Source organism: Neofelis nebulosa, chromosome 5 (genome assembly GCF_028018385.1).
Source record: "Neofelis nebulosa isolate mNeoNeb1 chromosome 5, mNeoNeb1.pri, whole genome shotgun sequence".
In the NCBI taxonomy this organism is placed as follows: domain Eukaryota; kingdom Metazoa; phylum Chordata; class Mammalia; order Carnivora; family Felidae; genus Neofelis; species Neofelis nebulosa.
This window is the reverse complement of record NC_080786.1, coordinates 22,158,686-22,180,629: the sequence shown is the minus strand read 5'-3', so window position 1 is coordinate 22,180,629 and position 21,944 is coordinate 22,158,686. Positions and strand designations below refer to the sequence as shown.

The window sequence follows — 21,944 nt, the reverse complement described above, 5'->3', positions numbered from 1 at the left end:
TGTTTTTGTTTTGAGACATAGTTGACATAGTGTAAGCTTAAGGTTTAAGACATTGATTAGGTATGTTTTAATAGTGAGTGCTGTTTTATGCTCTTTGATAACAGCTCTTCGCCCTTAGGGACAATACTAGTATTCAGTTTTAAAGATTTCATGATTTGAGCTATTTAGTTATCAACACCCCAAGTCCATAACTTGTAAGTAGTATATATTTTTGTTTTGGCTGATGTGTGGTAAGACTTACCTAACAAATGAACTTAGCCAAATGTTTGCATTTTATTTTTTGATGGTTTATATCTACTAACATTAGGTATGGTCTGAAGAGCTAACTTAAAATTTTCATGTTTGAAATCATACGCTATTCTCTTGACTTTGTGTATTCTAGAGCCTTACCTTCATCAAGAATATCAGGGTAGTTTATGCAGTTCTAAACATGATAGCTCGATTTAAGAATCAATGTTGTCTCACTGCATCCTATACAATTGCCCCTTTGCCCTATAGCACTCATAATAAAGTTAAGTAGTTAGGTGTTGGGTTTAATACTTCGGGGAGTTCTAGCTTATTTGTAGGGATTTAAAGTCTGCAGGACATTTATGTTCTTATTGTTTAAGGCAAACCCAGGGGCACCTGGGTGGCTCTGTTGGTTGAACATCCAGCTCTTGATTTCAGCTCAGGTCACGATCCCAGAGTCGTGGAATCGAGCCCCGCATCAGGCTCCCACTGCCCTTTCCCCCACCCTCACGCACACACTGTCTCTCCCTCGCTTTCTCTAAAAAGGAAAAAAAGAGCCCAGAAGGTTAGCAAGGAGCATTTGGTTCATATGGTTGTCTTCCTCAGTATCTCCTCAGTAAATATCTGTTGGATAGGGCTGTTCATCTTTCACTTAACACCTTGAGTACTTTAAGACTTTAAAGGTTTCAAGTGAGTTACTCCTGTCAAAAAAAATATTGTTTAGGGGCGCCTGGGTGGCGCAGTCGGTTAAGCGTCCGACTTCAACCAGGTCACGATCTCGCGGTCCGTGAGTTCGAGCCCCGCGTCAGGCTCTGGGCTGATGGCTCGGAGCCTGGAGCCTGTTTCCGATTCTGTGTCTCCCTCTCTCTCTGCCCCTCCCCCGTTCATGCTCTGTCTCTCTCTGTCCCAAAAATAAAAAAAAAAAAAACAAAAAAAAAAACGTTGAAAAAAAAAATATTGTTTAAACACATTTAAATGCTATTTATAAACAAGTGGATTTTCAACGTAAGTCAGAGCAAGGTTAAAATATGCAGTGAAGGGGCATCTGTGTGGCTCAGTGGGTTCAGCGTCCACCTCTTGATTTCAGCTCAGATCGTGATCCCAGGGTTGTGAGATTGAGTCCTGTGTCAGGCTCTGCACTGACATTGCAGGGAATGCTTGGGATTCTCTCTCGCCCTCTGCCCACTCCCAAAATAAGTAAATAAACCTTTTTTTTTTTTTTTAATATGCAATGAAATAAGACGCAGTCATTTAACTCTTCTTCTTTTCTTTTGAAAGGTAAATGTTTGATACCAGAGTGTAATTTTGAATGCACTGATCATCAAAGGAATGTCAGACAAGTTTAGGTTACAGAACTGTACGGGAGAATATTAACATTCCTCTTGCAGGTAACTGTTATTTTTGAGGTTTGGTTTAGCACACTGGTTCTCAGAATGTTCCGTATTCCAGAAGCATCTGCATTACCTGGGAACTTGTTAAAAATGCAAATTCCTATGTCCTATATTGAACCAAAACACTGAAGTGGGACCAGTAATCTTAAATGTTAACAAGTCTCCCAGGTGATTCTGTTGCATACTGAAGTTTGAGAACCACTGCTTTTTGTGTTCTGAGTAGTCAGTATTACATTTACACTAAAGTTTTTGGAATAATTGCTTTTTGTTAAACTGCAGTTCGAGTAGGGTTTTTGAAAACATGTTGTTTGTTCAGCTACTCCAGTTTGAGGATTACAAGTATTGTGTCCTGGTAACATCACACATGACTTGTATCTCTTTGTATGGGAACCCCTTCTTTGTATGGGAACCCCTTCCCTCAACTCTGTTAACCTGGTAGGCCCTTTAAGAGAGTATGGCCCCTTCTCTGTCCCATCAGGGTTGCTCTGCTTTGTCTCTCTTTACTAAGGGACTTTGTATAGTTTTCAGTTATCTGTACCAGTGCTGTTCTCCTTTATTGCCAAAAGTAATCAAGGACTGATTATACACTAAGTTAATTAAAGAAACAAGTGCCTTTTTAAATTGTAGTTCCAGCACATGGCACATATTAGCTGCTTGATCATAGGTAAGTCAGACTCAGCTCTCACATGAAATGGAAATAATGTATCTAACTAGAAAAGTTTTTAGTAAGGGCTAAATGAAAGTACATATAAATTTCTTGGCACAGTGCGTAATACAGAGTAAAATGCTTATTAAATGTTAGGTGTTACCACTACCATCACCATTACTTTTTGCTGAGTCATTTTTATCATTGTTATATTGCTACAGCATGACATTATTTTGGAATTATGACTATTCCATATAGTGCATGGCATTTGATTTAGGATTTGACAGTAATAAGTTTTTTATGTTTAGATTTCCTTTGTTGGAAGATGAGACTTTTTAAATTTTTAATGTTTATTTTTGAGAGGGAGAGAAGGAGACAGCGCAAGTGGGGGAGGGGCAGAGAAAGAGGGAGACACAGAATCTTAAACACGCTCCAGGCTCTTGAGCTGTCAGCACAAAACCTGATGCTGGGTTCTAACTCATGAGCTGTGAGATCATGACCTGAGCCAAAGTTGGATGCTTAACTGACTGAGCCACCTAGGCACCCCTGGAAGATAAAATTTATAGGAACAAATAAGACTTTAAAAACTTTATAAAAGCAAGTACTTAACTAAATTTGAGCCATCCTAAAAATGAAGTTTTTGCAGATTCATTCAAGTGGATAGTATAAGCATGTACAACTAAGTTTCTTAAAATTCTGCTTGGTAAATTCTTACTAATTTTTCCCTCTCCATTTATTGGTTTTCACAAAACTAGTTAGTCGTGTATATTACATTAAATGCATGCCACCCACATGAACTAAGCTATTTGTGGAAGTCTTCTCAGAGGGGGAAATTACACTGTTAAATAGAATACTAAATGTATTCAGATATTAAACTTGTCTCCTAAACTAAGAAATAAAAGCCAGCCAGAAAATTTAAATCTGAATAACTTACATTCTTCCTATAGTAGTAAACTTTCTACTGTTGCCCTTCACTTGTTAGCCTTCAGAAAGACTGATTTGTATACAAATGATCCCCAGTTTACAGTGGTTCTACTTAGTTCAACTTCATGATGGTGTAAAAGCAATACAGACAGTAGAAACCATACTTTGAGTTTTGATTTTCTTCCAAGCCGGCAGTATTTGGTACAATACTCTTGTGATGCTTGGAAATGGCAGTGAGTTCTAGCACCCAGTCAGCCACGTGATCACAAGGGCAAATAACCGATACAGTCACAACCATTCTGTACCGGTAACAGCCATTCCATTTTTCATGTTTAGTACAGTATTCAAAAAATTACATGAGATATTCAACCGTTCATTATAAAATGGGTTTTGTGTTAGATGATTTTGCCCAATTGAAGGTTAGCATAAGTGTTCTGAGTACATTTGAGCAAAGGTAGGTTAGGTGTATTAAATGAATTTTTCATTTTTACCAAATTCTCAACGTGATGGGTTTATCAGGATTAACCCCATTGTGACTTGAGAAAGGTCTGTAATTGTAACCCTTACATTTATTACCTTTATCTTTTTTTATCACATTGCTCTCAATTAAAAGTACTTTTGAGAAAGGACGGAAGACCTAGATAGAGACAGACCATAAGCATATGGTTTTTGACTCATTAGAAAAATGGTGTTCGAAATGTTCATTGTTCTTTCTAATACAGTGAGAATTAACATTGGTGGAAGTTAATCATTGGTTTCAAGTGAAAGAATATTTATGCATAGTACTATTTCCTTCTAGAAAGTAGGTATTCAGTATCTGAGATAGGTTGTATTACTGAGAGAAGTTGGTAGAGATTGGCTACTTTATATCAGTTTATACGAGCTTTGTCCTAAAAAATGATTTTTTAATAGAATTAACAGTAATTTTTTTCTAGTATCCTACTTCAGAATGTTATACAGGAGTATTTAAACATTGCTGCCACTTAGGAGTCTGTAATCTTGTTTTTAGTCTTGGCAACCTTTTATGGACACTTTGTGAGCCCTGTTCGAACATTTGTAAAATGAGAGGATTGTAAGTAAGAATTCTTCTAGAGTAGGTTTTTTTTTTGTACTTTCCACATTAAACAGTATAATCAATACATTTTAATCATTTCCTCCTCTTAAAATTTATTTCATAATTTGAGTTTTTGAACATCAGTTTTTGTCCTGTCTTACTTGATTCATTGATTGCCCTCTGGTGCTGCTTAAGTGTTCAAAGCTATTTGGTAGAATGGTTTTTGCCAGTTAGCTCTAACTATAGTGAACAGCCTCTGTTGATTAATTTGCTGCTTTTATTCTCTTACAGACTGGGAAGTAAGATTGTCAAACTTCTTTAAAATTCATTTATTCAACAAATTTACCAAGCTCCTAACATTGTGCTAAGTACTAGAAATCAAATCTTACAGTTTAGGATGGGAGACAGATTGAGTACACATAAGGTATGAAAAGTGGTATTACATACCACTATTTAAATTAGGTCTAAATTTCTGACTGATCTTTTTTATTTATTATATATATATATCCCAAAAAAGGATACATACGTATATATAAAGGAAGTATATTCTCAGTTACATACTGAAGAAATATGTAAATTTGCATAAACTTTGGTGCTTGGACTTTATGACATCTATTTTGGCTGCATTCGGACTATTTTTGCTACCTTTCTGTTGTTGACTCTGTTCTGAACATTTAAGGTTTGTGGATAATTGACCTTCGGTAGACACCAGAGGCACATAAGATACTTGGTTTGAATGATTTGATGTGGTGGGTTGGGAAACTTTATTTTTATTTATTTATTTATTTTTACTTAAGGTTTATTTATTTTGAGAGAGAGAGAGTGAAAGCAGGGGAGGGAGAGAGAGAATGGGCAGCTTTTTAAAAACTTCGTTAATAGAATAAGAATTCTGACTTGATAAAAATAGAGAAAACATTGTTTTTGAAAAATGTTTCTTTTCTCCTTTTGCATCTTACACTATAATAATCAGCTGTTACTTATATGCAATCTTGTGATGCGTACTGAATTTAACATAGGATAAGCTAATTTGGAGTCGTCATTGAGAGCTTTTTATTACAGACTTCTTGGTGGAGAGAATAAGAATGTGTAAGAGTGAGAAAAGCAATAGGAAATAATTTCAAGAGGTTTTGGGAGTTTGATCATTGGCTAGCTTGATATAAATACAAACTAGCTAGCAAATTATTAAATTTCTCAAGATGAAAGTGTTACTGAAGCTACATATTGGATTTTGGAAATGAATATCCTCAGTGCTTTACAAGTTTTATAAAACAATATTTGAAATAAGTTGATAAACAGCATTCACCCTCTTTTCAATGTAATACAGATGTGGAAAGTAGAAGCAGGATGAGGAACCAGTTATTCATGGTTTCTAACCTTGAGGATAGCAAATGCTTTTGGACTCAAAAAGAAGAGGATAATCTGATGATATGGGACTCAAGTCACTATATTAATTATTGGGTACCTTTAGCATTTCTCAGCATTTTACGAGGACCTTACTACGGTTATATGAGGTTACACTAAAAATTCTCTTTCCTGTATTCTCCTAACCCACTGGGTTCTCTCCGTCCCCCACCCAAGACAATGTAAATTTCTTATATGCCCTTGGGAAGTTACTATTACTTTTAATCTATATAATCTCTTCCCCATTTAATACAATTTGAAACATATCAGGGCTACTATAATGTAGCTTATATTTTTCACTTCAATATTCACATGATTTTTTTTTTTTTTCTTAGAAACAACCACAAAACTTGATGATTTAGAGCAAAATCATTTCATCTTCTCATGGTTCTGGGAATCGAGTGGGCTTTGTAGATGGTTTTCTGATCACTCATGGGTTGCTATCAGTGCTGGGGCTAGATAGACTCAATCTCAACTGCTGCTAGCTATTGGTTGGAGCCTCAGCCAGAACACCTACATGTGGGCCTTACCACCTGTCTTGAGTTTCCTCACAGCTTGATGGATTGGTTCAAGAATGAGTGTCCCAAAAAGTGCCAGGTGAAGCTGGGTGGCCTTTCATGACCTTGCCCCAGAAGTTACATAAATAGCATCAATCATGTTCTAGTTACAGACTCACAGATTCAAAGGAGGGGTGTCAGCATCATGTAAGAAGAATGTGGTGTGGGAGATCTTGTTGAGGCCATCTTGGAGAACACATTCTGTCAAAGATCTATCCATATCATTTTATGAAGAGCATCTTCATTTTTCTTAGGTGTAACAGTATTCCATTGCATGGATCATATCAATGTATATTTAAGTCACTTCTCTAGTTTTGAATTTGCACATTGTTTTAGATTTTTGGCTGTTAATATAATTTAATATAATGTAGTATTGCAGTAAATAATTCATAGTAATTTCAGATGTATCCCAAGTATCTCTATGGTATATATTCCTAGAAGTTGATTGCCTATATAAAAGGTTACATACATTTGTAATTCTGATATAATTTTCTGACAGCCCTTCAACAACAATGTACAGAATGTGCCTGTTACTGTATATTAACTCAAAAGTGACTTGTAGATTTTGCCATTTTGCCATATTATGAGGAAGATCAAGAATCTTTTCATATTTTTAGAGCCCATTGTGTTTCTGTTAACTATAACTTCATGATATTTTTATGTGAATTCATTTTTAATAGATGCTATTCTATTTTATTTCATTTATTAATGTTAATTTCTCAGTATCTCTGTTTTATTCATACTTATTTTAGTAACTGGTAATCTCACATTTTTTTTACCATATTCTTATTGTTGGACATTTAATATTTGTATTTTTGATTGCTGTTTTTTTTTTTTAACTTTTTAATTTTTTTTTATTTTTTTTTATTTTTGAGACAGAGAGAGACAGAGCATGAACGGGGGAGGGGCAGAGAGAGAGGGAGACACAGAATCGGAAGCAGGCTCCAGGCTCTGAGCCATCAGCCCAGAGCCCGACGCAGGGCTCGAACTCACGGACCGTGAGATCGTGACCTGAGCTGAAGTCGGACGCTTAACCGACTGAGCCACCCAGGCGCCCCTTGATTGCTGTTTTAAGTAATCCTCTAATTGTGGACATTTTCTTGGAATATTTTTTTTCTCTCTGGAGTTAATTCTGTAAGATAGAGTTCTAGATGTGGTTACTGAACCAAAAATAATTTTATCTAATGATTATGGGATCAAAAGGATTCCAGTCTTTTCATCAATTTTTTCCTCCCTTGGAGATACTTCCAGTTGTTTTTTTTGGTCATTGCTCGACTTAAATATGTTTTAAGATTACAAGTTTCCTATAACTGTTAACTCTGGGAGTTAAAATCTTCCTTGTCTTTTCTCCCTTCTTTAAGTTGTCCTTTTCCATTTCTGTGTTGTAAAATTCACAAATATTAGAACTTTTAAGCTTCCTTAGTGGATAGGTTTATTGCTAAGCATTAAAGAGTCACTTCAAGACAGTAATACTTTAATGATCTGAGAGGTTCCCTTGAGGTTGGGGAAGCATTAAGTGCTAGGTTCTTAAACCCAATGCAGAAGGTGTATCACTAAAGAGAAGGGGGGAAAAAAAGAAGCTTCCCCCTTTTCAAGTAAGCATTTTCATATTCTTTTAGGTAAATACCTAGAGGTGAGAATCCTGGATTGTGTATTACTATTTTTAATATTTTTTAATGTTTAATGTTTTCCATAGTGTCTTTATCAGTTCACATTCCCACCAACAGTGCACTAGGGTTGCCTTTTCCCCACATCCTTGTCAGCACTTGTTATTTCTGTTTTTTTTTAACTGGTCACTCTGACTGATGGGAGGTGATATTTCACTGTGGTTTTGAATTACATTTCCCTGATGATTAGTGACGTTGAGCATCTTTTCGTGTGTCTGTTGGCCATCTGTATGTCTTTGGAAAAAAGTATTTAGGTCCTCTGCCCATTTTTTAATCAGATTTGGGTGTTTTGAGTTGTAGGAGTTTGTTACGTATTTTGCATATTAACCCCTTATTGGATACATCATTTGCAAATATTTTCTCCTGTTCAGCAGGTTACCTTTTCATTTTGTTGATGATTTCCTTTGAAGTACAAAAGCTTTGGGGCACCTGGGTGGCTCAGTCAGTTAGGCATCCGACTTCGGCTCAGGTAATGATCTCAGGGTTCATGGGTTTGAGCCCCGAATGGGGCTCTGTGCTGACAGCTCAGAGCCCAGAGCCGGTTTCAGATTCTGTGTCTCCCTCTCTCATTGCCCCTCACCCACTGGCGCTCTGTCTCCCTCTGTCTCAAAAATAAACAAACATTAAAAAAATATTTTAAAAAAATAAAGTACAAAAGCTTTTTAGTTTGATGTAGTCCAGATTGTTTATTTTTGCCTCTGGAGTTTTTAACTCTGACTTGGCCACACTTAATTTCTAGCAATTTGTCAATTACTAAAGCTTAGGTTTTTCTACCTGAGCTGGTTTGCTCATCCTTCTGCTCTGAAGTTATCCTTACCATATCCACCTTTCTGTACAGTTTTGGGAGTAGCGTATTGCCTTCTCCCCTCAATTTTCTTACAGATCAAAGAAGAGTTGACAATTTTTCAGTTCATCTTTTTTTTTTTTTTTTTCCCCCAGTTCATCTTTTTACTTGTTAGGATGGCGCGGCTACTTCTAAGCACCATACATGCAGACCTGGAAGCCAGAAGTGTCTTTTCCTTGCATATTACGGGAATTTAATAAAGTACTGTTTAAACTATTTAATAAAGTACCTATTGTCCACAGATAAAATGTCTTTCAAAGACACACATCCCTTAAAGCTAAGTTAATTTCATTAACTTTTTCTGTATTGGTGTTCCTTGGAGAACATTTGTTTGAAACTAGTTAGTAACTTCTCACAACCTCTCTCCTTTCTTTACCTTTCCTCTTTGTAATGTGTTCATTCTGCTTCCCAGTTTATTATTTGGTACATCCTTGTTATATAAATCCAATCTGGTGAGTAAAGACTTTATAAGGTTTGGGCCTGTGGTGGGATAAGCACAGATTCTTAGCCTTGAAGGTTCATTTACTGATTTTATCAGTCCCATCATAGAGTGTTCAGGTTTGGGGCCCTAACTTAATACTAACCAAACTCAAACTCTTAAGACTAATTTAAAAACAATATGCATAGTTTGGTATCAGAAATACTACCGTGGTAATGTTCAGCAGGTAACATGTGACTAGCTTATGTCCTGGTTAGTAGATTCCTTTAGGAGAGTTAGGTATCCTTAAATATTTTCCAAGATTGCAATTCATTTAGCAGCAGTTGCCTTTAGGTGTTGTTGGATGTTTTTTGTTGTAAAATATGCATGACATAAAGTTTATAATTTAAACATTTAAAAAAAATAAAAACAGGAGCACCTGGGTGGCTGTCGGTTAAGCGTCCATCTTCAGCTCAGATCATGATCTCTCCATCTGTGAGTTTGAGCCCCGCATCAGGCTCCATGCTGACCACTCAGAACCTGGAGCCTGCTTCAGATTCTGTGTCTCCCTGTCTCTCTCTGCCCTTCCCCCGCTCACACACACACACACACACACACTCTCTCTCTCTCTCTCTCAAAAATGAATAAACGTTAATAATAATGAAAGTAACAAAAGTAAGTAACAGTTCTGGAACATTCAGTACATTAACGTGCAGCCATCAGGACTGAACATCTTCAGAACTTCTTCATCTTCCCCAACTGACACTCTTTATTAGGCAGTAACTTCCCATTCCCCCCCACCTTTATCCATAGCAAATAACCATTCTATTTTACCTCCAAGAATTTCACTGTGTAGGAATCTCATATAAGGGAAATTATACAATATTTGTCTTTTTGTCATTGGCTTATTTCACTTAAGATGTCATTAAGGTTCATCCATATTCTCATGTGTCAGAATTTCCTTTTTACAACGGAATAATGTTCCACCATATGTATAATAAAGACCACATTCTGCTTATCTTCTGTTGATCCTTCATTGTGGATTTTGGGTTTTCTTCTACCTTCTGGGTATTGTGAATAAATGCTGCTATGAACATTGGTATACAAGTATCTGTTGAAGTCCTTGCTTTCACATCTTTTGGGTATATACTCAAGTGGAATTGCTGGATCATCTGATGATTCTGCTTAATATTTTTGAAGAATCTGTCATATTCCACAGTAGTGCCTCATTTTATATTCCCGTCAGTGCACAAGAGTTCTGATTTTTCCATATCCTTGCCAGCTCTTTGATTTCTGTTGTTTTGATCATAGTTGTCCTAATGGGTGTGAACTAGTATCTCATTGTGGTATTGATTTTCATTTTCCTAGTAGTGATGTTAAGCATTTTCATTAGCTTCTTGGTCATTTCCATATCTTCTTTGGACAAATGTCTATTTCTTTGCCCAATTCTTAATTAGATGTTTGGGGTTTAGTGTTGTTGAATTGTAGGATTTCTTTATGTATTCTGAATATCAATCTCTTATTAGATGCTCATTAAGAATGAATCTTATGTGATTAGTGATTTGTAGATCATCTCATAAGATGGATTTACTTTTAGAAATATTGCCATCTTTTTACATAGTACCTGTCTAGTAAAAATTTTTTTAGCTTGGGGCACCTAGGTAAAGTTAAGTCAGTTAAGCATCTGACTTCAGCTCAGGTCATGATCTCATCGTTTGTGAGTTCGAGCCCCATGTTGGGCTCTGTGCTGACAGCTCAGAGCCCGGAGCCTGCTTTAGATTCTGTGTTTCCCTCTCTCTTTGACCCCTCCCCTATTCATGCTGTGTCTCTCTCTCTCAAAAATAAATAAACATTAAAAAAAATTTTTTTTTTAATTTTTTTTTTTACCTTGTTGCCAGGCTTTTGGAGTATTTTCTTTTTGGGTTTAGTCACTGTATGCTTTCCTGTCTGCCCTAGTCTTTTTTTATCCCCCTTCTATTTCTTACATTAACTGAAATGTAACTCTTTCCTGAATACATGGTTTTTGCTGTCATAATCCACTGGGTACTCCTGACAATGCACATATGATTTTAATGGGAAATAATAATAGGCTTAGTTTTTTATTTTGCCTGCTGTTAGCTTTAGACTTCCATATATTCTTCTCTGTGTGCAATTTTATTTGAAGTCAGCGCTTATCTGAGAAAATCCATTATATTCAATTACTGCTATTGATACTCATTTCCCAACAAGCCAGTTTCTACCCTGATAATTTTGGTACCTGCTTCTTGATGCTGCTCGGTCAATTCCTGCCATCCTTCTCCCTGATTGGATATTCATCTTGGGAGTTTGATTCAGATCCATTGAACTCATTTATTAAATTCCTTGCCTCTAAAAAACTTTGCTTCTGCAAATCACTCCCAAACAATCTCTAACTTGGATTTTATGATCTGCTTCTGAGAACCTCAACCAAGACCCTTCTCTCTAGCAATTCTATTCCTTACCTTTCAGTTTTTTGTTTTTTTTGTTTTTTTTTAATTTTTTTTTTCAACGTTTTTTATTTATTTTTGGGACAGAGAGAGACAGAGCATGAACGGGGGAGGGGCAGGGAGAGAGGGAGACAGAATCGGAAACAGGCTCCAGGCTCCGAGCCGTCAGCCCAGAGCCTGACGCGGGGCTCGAACTCACGGACCGCGAGATCGTGACCTGGCTGAAGTCGGACGCTTAACCGACTGCGCCACCCAGGCGCCCCTACCTTTCAGTTTTGAAAGGCCTCAAATCCACTACGTATAAGGGAGAACATTCAGTCATGATTCTACTGTGAGGAGCCTACTGTTATTTTAGTTTTTTCTGTACATTTCTGGTCATGTTCCTACATAGATGTACCATATGCCTACCAGGAATTTATATTTATATATTTATAGATATAGATATCTATATCTATATCTATATATATATTTTTGGCAATTAAAGGTTATTTTATAACCATTTTTTAATGTAATTGCTATTTAATATCTACGAAGTCACCAGTACCTTTGCATTTATACATTTTGGTTGTTTCTAATTGTTAAGTACAAAATTCTTTCTTTCTAAAGGTTTCTTCCTATTCTCCTGCTCCCCATACCATCTTTTGGAGATTCCATGAGGTACTAGATTAACAAGTGTCAGCATTTTCATTATTTTGCTACATGTTGGCAAAATTATTTTCAAAACAGTTATATCACCAGCAATGTGAGTTTTTGCCACACTTTTTCAAGGTTGTTTTTTTTTTTTCATAAGCAAGTAAAATAACTTTCGACTTTTTGCTGTAAGGATGATTTTGTTTGTTACTAGTGATGTTGACTTTTTTTTTCCTAGGTTATATTTCTTTTGTGAATTTTCTGTACACATTTATCCTTGATGCTTTGGGAGTTTTGCTTAAGATTTATATGAGCTATCTACATATTAAAATTTAATCCTTTAATATTCACTGTAGAAATTTTCCAAAAATGTGTTCATCCCTGTGTTATGGGTGTATGATACATGTTGGCAGATAAAATCTCAAATTTTTTTATGTAATCAAACTGATAGTCATATAGGATTTTTGGTCAATTCTAATAACATAATCCTTTTCTATCAGATTTGATACAAATTTGAGGGTTGGGGTGGGATTGGTTCCTTGGTTTTTCTCTACTATGCCCTTCTGTTCAATTCATGTAGAATCATTTTAGTTGTTAGATTAAACTCTGATTTATTAACCTATGGATAATGCAATTATCCGGATAATGCTTTGGATATTTTTCCCCTGGCTCATTGTATTGCAGTGTCTCTTCCTTGCTTATTATTTATGAAGGTCTTGCACATTATAGGCTTTAGGTATTTGCAGATTTAACATTTACAGTTTCAGCTATCTCAGCTGACTGCAAGGTCTGTGATTTGCTAATTTGTAGTTTTGCTGAAACTGAAATGTTACTTGCTTGCTGCCAGGCTTACCAATAGGAACTGATCTTGGAGCTCAAAGAGGGAGCCTATTAGACAGGCCAGCACCCGCATCTCAACACAGCTTTGTTTTTCTCTACTTGTCGTCGCGTACACAGTAACTCTCGAAGTGATAAAAGCTGTTTCTTTGTGAAATATGGGCCCGAAAAGAAAACCAACTGCTAGTGCTGGTGATGAAGTGAAGAGAAAATGAAGAGGTCTAAGAAAGTGATGGTTCTTAGCCAGAAAATAGACGTTTTGGATAAATTAAAGTGGTTGTGCAGATTAAGGTAAGTTGGTGGTGGTTAATGTTGCTACAGTATCGATGTAGTAGTGTATATTTTGAGTGTCAGAATTTATTTTTGTAACTTTATAAATGATTAGCAATGTGATTTTAGAAGCATTAAGGATTTGAAGATGTCAGCTGTACTTCACTGAGTTTTATGGGGGAAGTCAAGTTTTATGGGGGAGGTATTTGAAAATTTGCGAACATTAGGGAATCATGATGGCCTTGCAGTATGTAATGTTCAATAACGCTGAATTGTCCCATAACATAATATTTCTGTTCTTGTGGCACTACAGCACTTTTAATTGTTTTAATGTGGTTTTGATGTACCCTAAAACCCCATCCCCCTGGCCTCTTAATACTGTTACTTTTTTTCCACCCCCATCATTATGCTCTATCATAGCACATGAATAACAGTATGGTGTTAACCAAGTTAAAGAGATCTTGATGGTATTTTGTTTGATATTGTGTTAGTTATATAATAACTTGGGTAGAGAAAGGCCTTTTGAAATGTCTATGTTTTTTCCCCATTTGGGAACTATTTGTCTATTCAGATGTTATCGAAGATACCCCCAAAATAGACATATCTTTTATGAACTTCTTTTAGCAAACATTTTGAATATTTATATGAACTGGGATTTTTATTATGGGTATGGAGAAGAATAGCTAACAGTAATTTCCCAAGAAACTCCTAGTCTAGAAGAAAAAGATGACATAAATCAGTGTTTATAAAAAATGTGAAAATGTTCATGGCACAGAGTTGGGAGCTATTAAATGGGGTGTGATGAAGGATGCTAAGAGGAGTTGAGTGAATTGATTGTTCTTGTTCTTTGTTAATATAATTGGGATCCATTTTCCTCCAAGCATAACAACTAAAACCCTGGTTATTGCCAGTGTGTTGTAAGGCTGTTGACTTTGATCTGTTCTAGCCCATTTAAAGAACTCATTATTTTATCTGTTCTTTTTTAGTTAATGCCTTTGGATTTTCTTGTCAGTCATGCTTCTTAAAAATAGTCTCTTTTCAATAATCTTATTTTTTTTAAATTTTTTTATTTTTACATTTATTTATTTTTGAGAGAGAGAGACAGAGCACAAGTGGGGGAGGGGCAGAGAGAGAGAGAGGGAGACACAGAATCGGAAGCAGGCTCCAGGCTCCGAGCTGTCAGCACAGAGCCCAATGCAGGGCTCGAACCCACGAGAACTGCGAGATCATGACCTGAGCCCTTGAGCTGAAGTCGGACGCTTAACCGACTGAGCCACCCAGGCACCCCACAATAATCTATTTTATTATAAGGATATTTGAAATGTTAATAAATAATGGTGATGGTGGACATTCTTGTTTGGTTTCTAGATTTAGAGAGACTGTTTAAGTGCTTTCCTATTAAGCAAAATGCTAATTTCAGGCTTACAATAGACACTTGATAAACTTTAAGGAAGATTCCTACATGTATATTAGGAATGGATATTGCCTCAAATGCCCTTTTGTCATTTATTTAAATATATGGTTTTTCTTTTTTAGCCTGCTGGTGTGACTGCTTTGTGATTGTGAATCTACAGTTACGGGTTATTGTTTTATTGTATTTGTTGAAATTTCCTTGCCTGTATTTTATTTGTCATTTTTGTACATGCATTTATTAAAAAAAGATTGGTAGTCTTTTATAATATCTTTAACTGGTTTGAGATTCAGATTATATTTCCTTTAAGGCAGCATAACTATTAATTATGTCTCTGAGCCTAGAGTTGATTTATGGAAGTGTAAATGAATGTTTTTACTCCCAGTGTATTTGTGAACATAGAAAAGAGAAAGAGCTGTCATCACAGAGTCTGATGGCGGGGCTTGAACTCATGAACTGTGAGATCATGACCTGAACCAAAGTCTGACATTCAACGGACTGAGCCACCCAGGCACCCCAGAGTTTTAGAAAATTTTATAACTTAATTCTGTGCCAGTTTGGGAGAAAGTTGAATAATCACACCTTGAGCTGAAAGTAAAAGGGAAGGGCATACTAATTTATAATGAATGATAGAGTAGCAGAGGATTAATTACCAAAGTTAACGAAGGAAAACAACTGTAAGATGTCAGCATGCTGCTAAAAAATGGCTAAGTGTAGGTCTGGTTCTAAGTATCTTTATTTTAGTGCAGCTAGCTACACTTAGAAACTTAGTCTAACAATTCTTAGTTTATTTTGAGAGTGAGAGAAAGAATGAGTGGGGGAAGGGCAGAGAGGAAGAGAGAATTCCAAGCAGGCTCTGCACTGTCAGCACAGAGCCCAATGCAGGGCTCTATCTCAGGAACCATAAGATCATGACCTGAGCTGAAATCAGGAGTTGGATGCTTAGCCAACTGAGCCACCCAGGCACCCCCTAACAACTGATATTTTAAAGTTCAATTCACTTGATTATAAACTACCTTTTATGAATCGATTTCTTTTCATTTTTTTTAGTATCCATTACAGTGTTTTTCCTGATGTTTATTCCTAGAGCTCAGAGGATTATGATGGAAATTTTACTTCCTATTCTGAGAAGCAGTTCAGAAAATAAATGATATGTAATTTGCAAGACTGGACAGCGAACTTCTTAACCTTAAAAGCAAAAATATCTCCATAAAATAATACTTTACTTGGCTCAGTCAGTAGAGCTTGCAACTCTTGGTCATGAGTTTGAGCCTGATGTTTGGTGTAGAAATTACTTTTTTAAAAAAAGGATACTTTCTTGTTAAAATCTAAGAAAAGAACTGATGAAAGAGCACATATGCAAAAAGTCCTTATGGCAAGGATTGAAACAGGAATTAATATTGAATCTGAATTTAACAAATTAAGTTTAGGTTGAGTTCATAACAATTATGAAAATTAAAGTTTTATCATGTTTTGAAGGAAAAATATCATAACAAAAAATACTTAGTCATAAAGGACTGGAACTAAATCACCAGACTATGCCAATAAATACCAGGAGAATGGAGCAGGGGGCGTGGTGTTGACAATGTAGGTGGTGTAGTAATAGGTATGCCCGTCCTCTCTATCAGCTCCCCGCCCCTTGCAGTTTTTCAAGAATATCAGTGTATATTTCTTGAACTGTTTTAAAATTTAAAAATTTTTAAATTTGTAATGTGTAGAGCGATTTAAGAAATGTTACTAAACCTATTTAGTGTTACAATAAACTTTTTAAGAATATAGAAAAATCTTCGAATCTGATTTTACTATGAAGGTCTAACAAGCCTGTATGTGTATCAAGCTTTGAAGCACAGACCTTTCAGGTGTCTAAAGCCACTATTAACTGTGCATGTACAGTGTATCCTATGTCCAGGTGGTTTCTATACTGTGAAAATATTAGGGGGGAAATGATGCTAAACTTATTGCAGACATTTTCTTCTTTCAGCTGCTTTTTTAACCCAAACTGTGTGTCTTGATGACACAACAGTAAAGTTTGAAATATGGGATACAGCTGGTCAAGAACGATACCATAGCCTAGCACCAATGTACTACAGAGGAGCACAAGCAGCCATAGTTGTATATGATATCACAAATGAGGTAAGTAGAAATGTATTCTACAGTGAAACTACTTTGACTATACATTTCTTGTATTCAGAATTTCAATTAGAGAAAATATTTTTTTTTAACTTTTTTTTTCGATACCCAACCATGACATTTCTGCCAAAGCTTTCATGAGATGGAAGAACTGATTAAAAAAAAAAAAAAAAAAAAAAAGATGAAATTGTCTCAAATAATACAATAATCCTAAGCACTTCTTTCCGAGTTACATTGAAGAGTTTGTAGCTTTGTCTTACTTACAGAGACTCTCCCTAACCATTTTTTGAGCCTGTGCCAAATAGCTGTTTCTTTGTTTCCCAGGAGTCCTTTGCCAGAGCCAAAAACTGGGTTAAAGAACTTCAGAGGCAAGCCAGTCCTAACATTGTAATAGCTTTATCAGGAAACAAGGCTGACCTTGCAAATAAAAGAGCTGTCGATTTCCAGGTATGTTTGAAGGCACATATGTATTGTAAATTTTCCTTCTGTATCTACACTTGAATTAGTTATTTTAAAGCCATGCAAATAATAGAAAATATCAATTTTTTAAGGAAATGTTGATCTACTGTATGTAATAAAATGCTTCTCATGACAAATCTGAATTTTTAAATATCTTCACATAATTGTAATATATAAATACTCTCAAAGATTTTGTTGATCTAAACAATTACAAAAGAAGTGATTTTTCACAAATAGTGCAGAAATCTATAAAGCAAAAGATTATTGATTGCCTCCTACCCTAATCCCTCCACCCCCACACATACTTTAGTATCCTTCCTAACCTTTTTTATTTACCTGCCAATGTTTATATTAGCATACATACACATACCCACATATACACATACAGCTTGTACTTACGTGGTTCTTAAAAGGGCCTTCAAAAATAAAGGCTCAAAAATCCACTTACAGGTTATTTATTCTAGCTAATTAAGAATGTTCCCTTATGCAAAATAAAGCACAATTATTTATTTACTTACTTACCTGTGTTTATTTTTGAGAAAGAGCATGAGTAGGGAAGGGGCAGAGAGAGAAGGGGACGGAGAATCTCAAGTGCATTCTGCTCTGACAGCAGCGAGTCCAATGTGGGGCTTAAACTCACAGATCATGAGATCATGACCTGAGCAAAAGTCATACCCCAACCAATGAGCCACCCATGCACCCCTAAAGTAAAATTATTTAAAACAAATGTCCCTAGTTAGACATTTGTTAAACTTTCCCTCTTCTCTCCCTCTTTAGTTTCTCTACTATATATGGTATATAGTAGAAACTGTACACTGCATACTATACTATATATATACAGTGTGTGTACGTGTATATACTATATATATAATGTGTACTATATATATATATAGTATAGTATCAGTGGTGGCATAATTGTCTTTGATGATGGCTGTTGGTGGAGTACATGGACTGAAAGGGAACTAATATTTCTTGCACCATTAGGTAGTAAGCTGAGCATATTGCTACCATTGCAATTGTGATTTTATTTAATTCTGGTTACAGTCCTATGAGGTATAATATCTATTACCCTGAGATGGTTCGTCCCCAGCATAGAGTGTGGGAGATAGCAGTTAAGTTATAGTCAAAAGTGGCCCTCTCACACAATTCAAAGGAACCTCATTTTCTTTAATTTTTCTTTAAATTGGAAAGATAATTGGTTGCTCTTCACAACTGTGAGGCTTAAAGGCAATAATATATGTAAAATGTAAAGCGTGACAAATATAGAATAGTAATTTTTAAAGGAATGATTCATGACATACTCAAAATATTGTTAGCCATTTAGTGTTTGAAGCCAGTATTAGATACTAGGATTCCCTTTGTCTTCATTGTGAGTAATGAGCATAAATAAAATTTGCTATAGAGATCGAAGAGACTTATATTTAGAATAGGATAATTTGGGGCGCCTGGGTGGCGCAGTCGGTTAAGCGTCCGACTTCAGCCAGGTCACGATCTCGCGGTCCGTGAGTTCGAGCCCCGCGTCAGGCTCTGGGCTGATGGCTCGGAGCCTGGAGCCTGTTTCTGATTCTGTGTCTCCCTCTCTCTCTGCCCCTCCCCCGTTCATGCTCTGTCTCTCTCTGTCCCAAAAAAAATAAATAAAAAAAAATGTTGAAAAAAAAAAAATTAAAAAAAAAAAAAAGAATAGGATAATTTTCCACCCTCTGGAACTCACTATTTGAAATCAAATTTTAATGTCAGATCAGATGAATCAGAATGGAATAGTGCAAGAAGTTAAGGCAAAAAGAAATTTGAAAAGGTATCCTACAAGAGTGCTGTTATCTCTCTATTACCTTTAGTAGTAATTGCTTATTACCCAGTTGCTGATTATAGGTAGTCAAGTTGGAGTAGTAATAAGCCTCTTTTTCTATAACAAAAATAAGGCAGGTATAGTATGTGCAAAGTATTTATCTCATTTTTTTGTTCTATAAACAGGAAGCACAGTCCTATGCAGATGACAACAGTTTATTATTCATGGAGACATCAGCTAAAACATCAATGAATGTAAATGAAATATTCATGGCAATAGGTAAGTTTTCAAACAGTAAATGTAGGCAAAACAAATTACACATATTTGGTTTGTCTTTTTAAATTTTATTTATTTATTTGTTTTGAGAGAGAGAGCACTGAGCATGCAAGCACAAGCAGGCAAGGGGCCGAGAGGGAGATAGAGAATCCCAAGCCGGCTCCACACTGTTAGTGCAGAGCCAGAAGTGGGGCTTGATCCCATAAACCGTGAGAACATGACCTGAGCTTAAATCAAGAGCCAGACAGTTAACTGACTGAGCCACCCAGGTGCCCAATCTTTTTAAAAATTCTTGATTTTTTTTTTTTAAATGATTCTTCTCTTCTAGATCCGTTCCAAGAATTATTTTGTTAGTAATATTGTTAAATTTGAAAGAATATTATCTATTTATTAGGTTGTAGTACTTTTCAGTTTAGTTAAATTTCTTCTAGGTGAGTTGAAAGCCTGGACTTTGAGCTAATAGTTCAAGCAGATATATGTCTAAAGATTTCAATGAGAAGTTTGGATAAATATGTTTTTCTATTAGATTATACTTTTTATAGAAAAGGAAAATAAGCTCAGAGCAATATTTATCAGGGCAGGGGCACCTGGGTGGCTCAGTCGGTTGAGTGTCCGACTTCAGCTCAGGTCATGATCTCGCTGTCCGTGAGCTCAAGCCCCGCGTCGGGCTCTGTGCTGACAGCTGAGAGCCTGGAGCCTGTTTCGGATTCTGTGTCTCCCTCTCTCTCTGCCCCTCTCCCACTCATCCTCTCTCTGTCTCTCTCTCTCTCTCTGCAAAAATAAACAAACTTAAAAAAAAAATTAAAATATTTATGAGGGCAAAATATGGGCATAAAGAGATTTCTTTCTCACTGATGAATGACTGTTTTCACCTGCACTTTGCCCTGAACAAGGGCTATTTTTCTTTCTCACGTTCTTTTCAAACCACTGATTGACAAATATAACTCAAGTATGCACATGTTATGTAAGTATGCAAATTATTGTAATCAAATATTTTAATGGAGAAAGTTTCAAAGCACTGAGGCACAGAGGTGCTCTGAACAATATAAACAACACGCTTGGGGCTCCTGGGTGGGTCACTTGGTTAAGCATCCATCCGACTTTGGCTCAAGTCATGATCTCACAATACATGGGGTCGAGCCCTGCGTTGGGCTCTGCTGGCAGCTCAGAGTCTGGAACCAGCTTCAGATTCTGTGTCTCCCTCTCACTCTGCCTCTCCCCTGCTCACCCTATGTCTCTCTCCAAAAATTAACATTAAAAAAAAAATTTTTTTTTTAATATATAAATAACATGCTTTATAGTAGCTCGGTGGTCATTTGACCTACCTAGTGCTCTTACTTTTTCCTTTAAGGTAATTTTAACTGGTAATGATTGTGATTCCACGTTTGTTGATTATAAAGCAATGAAGTTAGCGTACTAATAAGGATGCTTTCTATTTTCTGTAACAAAAATATAAGTATTTCTATTGACCTTAACCTCCTTCCAGTAATTTTTTTTTTTTTTAATGTTTATTTATTCTTTGAGAGAGAGAGAGAGAGCACAACCAGGGGGAGGGGCAGAGAGAGGGAGACACAGAATCAGAAGCAGGCTCCAGGCTCTGAGCTGTCAGCACAGAGCACAAGAGATCATGACCTGAGCAGAAGTTGGATTCCTGACTGACTGAGCTGCCCAGGCCCCCCAACCTCCTTCCAGTAATTTTAAGGTGTAGATTCTGCGAGAATGGTCTACTTTGGTGGCTCTCGCATTTTATTGTCTCTGCACTATTCGTGCACCAAGCCCTTCTCATTCCCAAACATTTTTATTATATGGCAATGATTTTTAACTGGGGTGCCATAAACTTATCCCCAAATAAGAAATATTCTTTTTTTTTTATTGAAGTCATACAAATTAACCAATTAACAGCTGATTCAGAGGCTAAAAGAACAGAGTAAATGCTGCAAGTACTGTCAGAATATCTTTCACTAGGCAAGAGAGTTTAATGGTGGCTCATTAGGAAAAAACCTTACTGTTGTATAAAATAATTTACTGCAAAACTCAGGTTTGAAGTTTATTAGGGAAATACTTGTGAAGGATTGGGCAACAATATGCTTTTTTTATTAATAGAACAGATTATACCCAGAACCATATCTAAAAAGCTAGTAACAAATCAAGGAAATCTCTGTGCCCGCTGTGGGGCTTGAACTCACAACCCTAAGGTCAAGAGTCACATGCTCTATGGACTGAGCCAGCCAGATGCCCCCAAATGGGCTTTATTTAATTTGTACCTTTTATTCAGATGTGCTAATAATGTTTTTTTCCAGTCAGAAAGTGGCCTACATATTAGAATTGCCAGTTTTTTTCCTGAAATTACAGTGTTCCTTCCCTTGAAAGAAATACCAAGCATAAATTGATTTGTGGCCTATTTCTCTTACCAGATTAGTAACTTAGATCACACAGTGCACTCATATTTTCACTCTTACTGACTTAGGGAGTAGTTACTTAGTGGGAGAAAATCTACAATAAACTTATCATCCTCTTTCAATTTGATAAGATCATGATTGCATAGCTTCT

General features: G+C 36.2%; 1 protein-coding gene across 2 annotated transcripts in view; it reads left to right on the top strand.

Annotated features, from left to right (window-relative positions):
* The window catches only part of RAB5A (RAB5A, member RAS oncogene family), a 30,438-nt gene that overhangs the window by 5,466 nt on the left and 3,028 nt on the right, over window positions 1-21,944 (top strand). Inside the window, exons 2-5 of one of the 2 annotated variants that reach the window (XM_058729783.1) lie at window positions 13,183-13,353; window positions 16,708-16,876; window positions 17,198-17,320; window positions 19,304-19,397. In XM_058729783.1, the coding sequence (XP_058585766.1) occupies window positions 13,274-13,353; window positions 16,708-16,876; window positions 17,198-17,320; window positions 19,304-19,397 (466 nt within the window). In that variant the 5' untranslated portion in view covers window positions 13,183-13,273. The remainder of the gene's footprint in view (window positions 1-13,182; window positions 13,354-16,707; window positions 16,877-17,197; window positions 17,321-19,303; window positions 19,398-21,944) is intronic. The other variant, XM_058729782.1, reaches the window with a different exon arrangement.